Genomic DNA, 8,692 nt, shown 5'->3' with positions numbered 1-8,692 from the left:
ATGGAAATACCATACAATGTCACAGAATTTTTCATGCTGGGACTCTCACAGAACCCAGAAGCACAAAGAGTTCTCTTTGTGGCCTTTTTGACCATATATGGGATCACAGCTTGTGGCAATATTCTCATCGTGATCACCATCACCTTTAGGCCCACCCTGGTTTCCCCTGTGTATTTTTTCCTGGCCAACCTGTCCTTTACTGATACCTGTTATTCTTCTTCTACGGCCCCTAGACTCATAGCTGACTCCTTGCAGGAGGGGAGAGCCATCTCCTATGAGGGCTACATGGCTCAGCTCTCTGGAGCTCATGTTTTTGAAGGTGCTGAGATCATCCTGCTCACGGTGATGGCCTATGACCGCTATGTGGCCATCTGCAAGCCCCTGCACTACATGGCCGTCATGACCCGGCATCTCTGTGCCCTGCTGGTGGGGCTGGCTTGGCTGGGGGGCTTCCTGCACTCCCTGGCTCAGCTCCTGCTGGTCCTGCAGTTGCCCTTCTGCGGGCCTCACGTGATCAATCACTTTGTCTGTGACTTGTACCCCTTGCTGGAACTTGCCTGCACGGACACCTCTGTCATCGGCCTGCTGGTGGTGGCCAACAGCGGCGTGAGCTGCCTGCTGAACTTCCTCCTGCTGGCTGCCTCCTACCTCGTCATCCTGCGCTCCTTGAGGTCCCACAGTGCAGAGGGGAGGCGCAGAGCCCTCTCCACCTGCGGGGCCCACTTCACGGCTGTTGCCGTGTTCTTCGTGCCCTGTATGTTTACCTACATGCGTCCATCATCTACTTTGTCTATAGACAAAAACATGGCAGTGTTTTAGGGTATCCTGACTCCTATGTTGAGTCCACTCATTACACTCTGAGAAATGAGGAGGTAAAGAATGCCTTGACAAAGTTATTCAGACAGTAAGATCTTAAATGTAGCTAATAGGTTGGAAGGTAGGAAATAAAATGACTTTATTTTGGAAAGAGGAACAAACCAAAATCTGTTCCTTATTGCCATATACATCTTAATCCATCTTATCCATTCTTTCATCTTCACAGACTTTATGATTTACTTAGACCTTCATATGAATGGCCTAATTTGATAATAAAACAACTATATGAAATGCATATGGCATGAATGATTATTATTCCTGTTTTAGAAATGAAGAAACCATATCTATTGATGTGGTTAATTGATTCATTAAAATTATCTAGGTTTGAACTGCCTGAAACAAAACTCAGAATCAGTTATTTTTGATCCGTCTTACCGATCTTTAAATGGCAATCTACGCTAACATCATTGGAGTTTGTGTGATAATCAATTGAGTTATAGAAATGAGAGGCAAAACCCTTAAAGCAAATAACTTCACTCACAGCCATATGTAGTAGTCTGTGTGCATACAAGTCTGGCTTCTCTTCCTTCTCATCACCATTTACAGCATCAGCAGTACAGTTACTACAGTACAGCAGAGGGTGAGATCTCAGTTCTGGAGACAGATCCACCTGAGTTTGAGTCTCATTTCCCATACCTCTTCACGGCACAAACTACAGCAAGTGACAAAACCTTTATAAGCCTCTGGTGCTTGTCTTGAAAATAGACATAAAATAAACATGTCCAAAGAATTATCATAAGAATTAAATTAGACAATCTATGTAAAGTTTTAATCCAATTTATGGCACATATGGCCCCCTAAATTTAGCTGCTATTTCTACTTCAACCTTCTGTAACCTTCCATAAAGAGGCTGCTTTCTTTCACTTTTCTGTATCTATTTAAAGTTTGAAATACATACTTCATTTAGAACAGAATGGTTTATTTTTCGACCAGTGATGGAAAGTGACATTTCCTTATATATTTACTGACTCTTTCTGTTTCAAACTCTAAGGGATCCTAGTGTTCTGAAGTTTAAAACATGCACCCATGTTCATTTCATTCCTTTCCTGGAATGAGAGGAATGAAACTCTGACCATATCCATCCCAAGCTGCACCCTTTAGAAGTGTGGACTCCTATAATTTACAATAAGCTTATACCTTGTTTGGCAAAGAACTTGTAATTCACCGTGCCACAAATATCAATTTTTTAAATTAAAAAAAATGAAAAAGCTAGAAATTAGTATGGAAAAATAATTTTCCTCCTACAAGTATTCAAAATCACTCTCCAAGAACCATTAAGTTCAAGAGATAATTAGGAAATATTTATTGCTTTACCCTGAACTTCTATGCACAACAAAAACAACAGTTGCAGAATTCTTAGGCAAAATGTTATCTTTCTTAACTTTACCACATTTTGATGATGCAGTTAATAATAGCTAAGTATAGCAGATCTTGAGCCTTTACCAATTCATTTTTGCTGTTAGATTATAAAAATATAATTGAGCTAATTTTCCAATTAACTACAAAATATGAAATCACTGGGAGGGTTACTAAAAAGTAGCCAAGCCAGCTTCCCACAGTTAAATCTCAGGAAGCTTTATAAAAAAGAATATTTTTGAAATTCAAAAAGCACTTTTATTCTTATTACAGTTAAAATAGCAAATAGCCAAAAGGACTGATCTTTTTTTGTTGTTCAAGTCATGATTAACAGTAGCTCAATTATCTTATGAATACTGCTCATTTTTGAAAAATTTCAACCTGTTGGAATAAACACATCAGTAAATACCACCAGAAGTTTTCTAGATGATTTATAAATTATTGCTGATCTTGTTTACAAAGGAAGTATTATCTCTAAGACTATGTAAGATATTTTTTCCTCCTAAACACATATCTCTTTTAGAATTTAGAAAATAAGACACATGTGTGTGTGTGTGCATGTGTGAGTGAGTGTAAATTCACTTATAAGCCCACTACCTAGAGGTAATCACTATCAACAATTTGATAAATATCCTTTTAATCATAATCATCTTCTTCTTCTCTTCCACTTATTCCTTCAGCTATTTCTACAAACTTGGTTAAGCTTCTACCATTCTAAAAGTCACTCTCTGGGACTAAATTATTTCTTTGTTTAGTTTACAAGGCATCCTAGGCAAACAAACATTTCTGATCCTCAGTTTGCACACCCAACAATGGGCAGTTTAGGGACTTCTCTTAGGGTCCAACGGCTAAGACTCCACGTTCCTAATGCAGGGGGCCCGGATTCAATCCCTGGTCAGGGAACTGATACCACAACAAAGCCTGAAAGCACAGCTACTGAGCCCTAGGGCTCTGGTGCCCACAGGCCAGGACTAGAGAAGCCCACGAGCCTGAAGCAAGACCCAGTTCAGTTCGGTTCAGTCGCTCAGTTGTGTACAACTCTTTGCGACCCCATGGATCACAGCACGTCAGGCTTCCTTGTCCATCACCAACCCCCAGAGCTTACCCAAACTCATGCTCATAAAGTTGGTGATGCCATCCAACCATCTCATCCTCTGTTGTCCCCTTCTCCTCCTACCTTCAATCTTTCCCAGCATCACGGTCTTTTCAATGAATCAGTTCTTTGCATCAGGTGGCCAAAGTATTGGAGCTTCAGCTTCAGCATCAGTCCTTCCAATGAATATTCAGGACTGATTTCCTTTAGGATTGACTGGTTGGATCTCCTTGCAGTCCAAGAAACTCTCACAAGTCTTCTCCAACACCACAGTTTAAAAGCATCAGTACTTCTGCACTCAGCTTTCGTTATAGTTCAACTCTCACACTCATACATGACTACTGGAAGAACCATACCTTTGGCCAGATGGACCTTTGTTGGCAAAGTAATATCTTTGCTTTTAAATATGCTGTCTTGGTTGGTCATAGCTTTTCTTCCAAGGAGTAAGAGTCTTTTAATTTCATGGCTGCAATCACCATCTGCAGTGAATTTGGAGCCCAAAAAAACAAAATCTGTCACTGTTTCCATTGTTTCCCCATCTATTTGCCATGAAGTGATGGGACCGTATGCCATGATATTAGTTTTCTGAATGTTGAGTTTTAAGCCAAATTTTTCACTCTCCTCTTTTGCCAAAATAAGTATTTTTTAAATTTTATTTTTTAATTAAATTTAATTTTTAATTTAAAAATTTAAAAAGCAGGGCAATCTCACCCTTATGACCTTATGAAAGGAGATTGACTATGAAGAGCATTGTATCTAATAGGTGATAGGAGTCTAATGAATTGTTGAAAATATACTTGTGGAATTAAAAAAAAAAACTGTATCTGTCATTATTATTCCACTGGTCATGATTACATGGCTATTGCTCAGCTACTTAATAAAAAGTTTACCATCTCTCTTGAACTCCCCTACCTCAAGCAGAGTATTATTTTATTTATTTTTATATATTTTAATGAACAACAGCAGAATGAATATTCATATCAAATATATTTGTTAATTTTAAAAAATTAACAAAGGAAAGTACTACAGTATAAGCCAATCATTATGTATAAACTAGTGCAGATGGAGAAGAAAATAATTTCAAAGGAATTTCCTGTTACATGGGAATCAAAAATTTTTGGAATCACCACCCAGTCACTAGCTGGGTCTTCTCAGACTCAAACATTTCAGGTCTGTGAAAGAAAGTCCACTTTCCAATTGGTTAACACATGAAGGCCAAAAGGTTTCAAGAAGAGAATTCTAAAGATTCAAGGGGAACATGAGAAATTTAGTTTATTGGCTGTTTATATTAGAGGAGTGCAAAATGGTTTTGGTAAAGCACTAAGGCTGTGGGTCACATAGGCTTAGATTTAAATTCTTGTTCAGCCCAACTTTAGATTACTGATCTCTAGCAATATAATTAACCTGTCTGACACTTCATTTCCTAATTTATGAAATGGGAACATTAATATGACTGCAATTATTGGGCTGTAGTGAAAATTAAATACAACGAATATAAACCACTTTGCACAGGGTGAAAACACAAGAGAAAAGCTGTCATAATTCTTTACAGTAGCATTGATTTATTTACATTCACACCATCCTTAGCATAGTTTCACCATTATGTTCAGGTTAAGAAATATTTAAGACAGAGATAAGTTCTACATTTTGAGACAAATTAAAGAAAGACATAAATTAAGGTCACAAATCTGTTTCCTCCAAAACATATAAAATGAGTGAGTGCTCAGATGAAGACTTTATTCACAGAAAGGGCTCAGTAAACAGCTATCATTATCATCACTATTATCTTTGCTTTTACATCATCCTATTTTACTCCAGCTTTCTTAGGGACTACGACTAGATGTTTAAAAGATATATGTGATTTTTTTTAAACACACAGTTGCTTACATATATTTACAAAATGATCACTCATAGGAGGTTATGGCAAAATAAAATATCTATTTTTAAAGCCTTTATATATACAGTGAGATCTAACCTGATAATAAAGTCCAAAGAACACGAGAAATGCAAAGCCAGCATCGCCTGATAGTCAAATCCTTGGTTGAGAAATCTCATGAAAACAAGTTTCTGAGCTCTCCCTCAGAAATCGCAAGCTCTGTATGGAGATCGGCCTTTTGGTCTCTGGAACTGAGCTGTCCCTTCTCCTCTTTCTTCCAGATGGAATCAGGACGGGATCCACCATCAGTGAGAGCTTCTGAAATAAGTGCTGCTCAAGCATCTCACAGCTGATGCCACCAGCTCTCCCACTTGTCACTGTACAGATATTTAAGGACATTTTAATCCCAGAATAGGGAGTCGGTGAGGACTAGCTCTCATATTCAGAGACCTGCTCACGGGCTGACATGCCACATTTTGCAGTGAAGTGAGGCTGGGATGGACGTTTGGTCTCCCTGCGGTTGTGGTGAGTGAATAACAGTGGTGGTTTCTGGGCTACTCCATCAGGAACCACTGTTCCCAGCATCCCTTGTGCTCTGGTGGCATCTCTGAAGGCTACAATGTCTGAGCTATTTTAGATTTTCAGCAGACTCATTTTCCCAATTCAGTCATTTAATCCTCACAACTTAAGCAAGTGCATAATGTTAGTTCCCTTTTACAGATGAAAAAACAACAACAAAAAAGCAGAGAGGTGAAGCAACTTGCTAACACTGACAAAGCTGATTCATGCTGCAGACAAGATGAGAAATCAAGACTTTTTAAGCCAAAGCTCTTAAGCTCTGATTTCAAAACAAGTGACTGTTTCTAAATCTCTTGGAATTTCATTCCATTTATGGTACGGACTCTTTGCTGTAATGCAGATTTGTGATTGCTGCCAAGTTCTGGGGCACACATTCTTGCTCTTGGTCACTTAGTCATGTCCCACTCTTTGTGACGCCATGGACAGTAGCCCACCACACTCCTCTGTCCATAGGATTTCCCAGACAGGAGTACTGCAGTGGGTTGCCTTTCCTTCTCCAAGGGATCTTTCTAAACCAAGAACTGAATCCACATTCCCAGCTTGGTAGACAGATTCTTTACCACTCCGCCACCAGCAAAACCCTCTATGACACACACTTGTTCTTAAATCACTGGTAATTTCCCATAAGAGCCGCTTCATTTTTAGAGTCTCCTTTTCTTTTGTTGGAGTCTAAAACTACTTTAATGTACAGGTACTTTCTGCCTTAACTGTACAGACTTTATAAATGATGTTTCTTTTATGCTCGCCAATATTCTATTTCCAATTCTTTTTGTGAACTACGGTATACTGCAGGGAATGATGGAAATTTAATTTTTGAAAACTATTTCTGTGTGCAAATCCTCTCTTCTTGGGAAAGTGATAAGTAAAAAGTTGGTTTTTTTAATTACTGCAGTGGGAGAACATTTATAAACCTCGCAAACCTACGGTGATCAGAAAAAGTATACTTTGATAAATGTACTTTTAGAAGATTTCCTTTACTGTTCTACATTTTTTTCATGTGTAGTTGCTTTCCCTCTTTTAAAATAAAACTTCACTCTAGCTGTTGTGCTGGGTATAATGAGCATTCAACAATATTGCTGTTGATCTGTTTCGTACCCACAATCAGGGCAACATTATGACTTTTGTGAGCCCTTGACACTTTCATCCTCATGGACTATTTCCTCCATAAAATATTAAAAATCATATTATCTGACTGCATTGTTATATAGAGGACTATATTCCGAGCTGAATTTAAATTATATTAATTTTTTCTTGCTGCTTTAAAATTAAAACATTTCAGGGGCTCTTAAAACTATTGTGGGCTGTAGGCACTGTGTCAACTATGCCTTAATGGATACCAACCCTGGCTTACAATATATGAGCCCCTGAAAAAAAACTGATCCAGACTAAAACAGGAGATCAATTTCTATAAAATATCACTCATAATTTTTTTTAACCTGAATACTCCACACAAGGTTTATTCATCATCAGTTTTCATTATTTGTCCCCAGAGCTTCTTCATGACGTTTTTCACTTCTGCATTTCTCAGGGTGTAGATTAAAGGGTTCAGCATAGGAGTTACTATGGTGCAAAATACAGTCACAGCTTTGTCAGTGGGGAAGGCGGTCATGGGTCTGAGGCAGAGGAATGAACAAGGAACAAAGAATAAGACGACGACTGTGACGTGAGAGGCACAGGGGGACAGGGCCTCGCGACACCCTTCAGAGCTGTGGGTCCTCAGGGAGCGCAGGATGACAGTGTAGGAAGCCACCAGCATTGAGAAAGTCAGCAAACACAGTGACCCACTGTTGGCAGAAAGCAGGGGCCCCAGAGTGTGCGTGTCCGGGCAGGCTAGCTCCAGGAGAGGTATTAAATCACACATGAAATGGTCAGTGACATTGGGGCCACAGAATGGTAACTGAACCAGGAACAAAGTATGGATCCCTCCATGGAGAAAGCCTGAAGCCCCAGCCATTCCAGCCAGGGAAGCACACACAGGCCGACTCATGACGGTCATGTGGTGCAGGGGCTTACCGATGGCTGCACAGCGGTCGTAGGCCATGACAATCAACGAGACAATCTCGGCTCCAGCAAAGAAGTGTTCAGCAAAGACCTGAGTCATGCAGCCACTGAAGGAAATGGTGTTCTTTCCAGAGACCAAGTCAAAGACCAACTTGGGTGCTATGGAGGAAGAGTAGAAGCCATCTATCATGGACAAATAGGACAGAAAATAGTACATGGGAGAACCGAGGGCTGGGCTGGTGAAGATGGTGACTGAGATGAGCAGGTTACCTGCCAATGTGATCAAGTAGACTATTAAAAACACAGCAAATAAGAGTGTCTGCAGTGCTGGATTCTGGGTCAGGCCCAGGAGGATGAATTCTGTTATGTTGCTCATCCTTTCCATCAATTCATCTTGGTCCATCTGGAAAGGTCACAATTGTTCTGAATGATGGTCTCAAATTCAATATAAAATAATTCACATGTACAGAATCAATCTATTTGGTGATACATAAATACTAACCACAGTTTTGTAAAGTGATTTTGTAGTTTTCAACAGTATCTTTTTGGGAACATTGTTGTTGTTTGGTCACTAAGTCATGTCCATCTGTTTTGTGACCCCATTAACTGTAGCCATCCAGGCTCCTTTGTCCATGGGATTTCCCAGGCCAGAATACTGGAGTGTGTTGCCATTTACTTCTACAAGGGATCTTTCCAACCCTGGGATTGAACCCATGTCTCCTGCACTGGCAGGCAGATTCATCTACCACTGAGCACCAGGGAAGACTTTTGGGAACATTATAGTGTTTCTTACTGATATTTTCTCATCATTACATCCAAATTCATTCTTAGAAAGTTTAACCTTCAATTCACATAATCTAACCACAAAAATTATTTCAGTGAAACAAAATTGGCTAAATTAAGTTAACCTT

At 39.5% G+C, this 8,692-nt stretch overlaps 2 protein-coding genes across 2 annotated transcripts; one reads left to right on the top strand and one right to left on the bottom strand.

The window, feature by feature from the left end:
* Positions 1-819, top strand: LOC122449900 (olfactory receptor 4C3-like). The gene has a single exon (XM_043481981.1). It carries the CDS (start codon positions 1-3, stop codon positions 817-819), a length of 819 nt encoding a protein of 272 aa, XP_043337916.1.
* Positions 820-7,236: 6,417 nt separating this feature from the next.
* On the bottom strand, positions 7,237-8,166 carry LOC122450624 (olfactory receptor 4C45-like). Its single transcript, XM_043483000.1, has one exon. It carries the CDS (start codon positions 8,164-8,166, stop codon positions 7,237-7,239), a length of 930 nt encoding a protein of 309 aa, XP_043338935.1.
* Positions 8,167-8,692: the final 526 nt, after the last annotated feature.

Source organism: Cervus canadensis, chromosome 11 (genome assembly GCF_019320065.1).
Source record: "Cervus canadensis isolate Bull #8, Minnesota chromosome 11, ASM1932006v1, whole genome shotgun sequence".
NCBI lineage: Eukaryota > Metazoa > Chordata > Mammalia > Artiodactyla > Cervidae > Cervus > Cervus canadensis.
The sequence above is the reverse complement of the archived record's forward strand: the minus strand, read 5'-3'. Positions and strand labels throughout refer to the sequence as shown.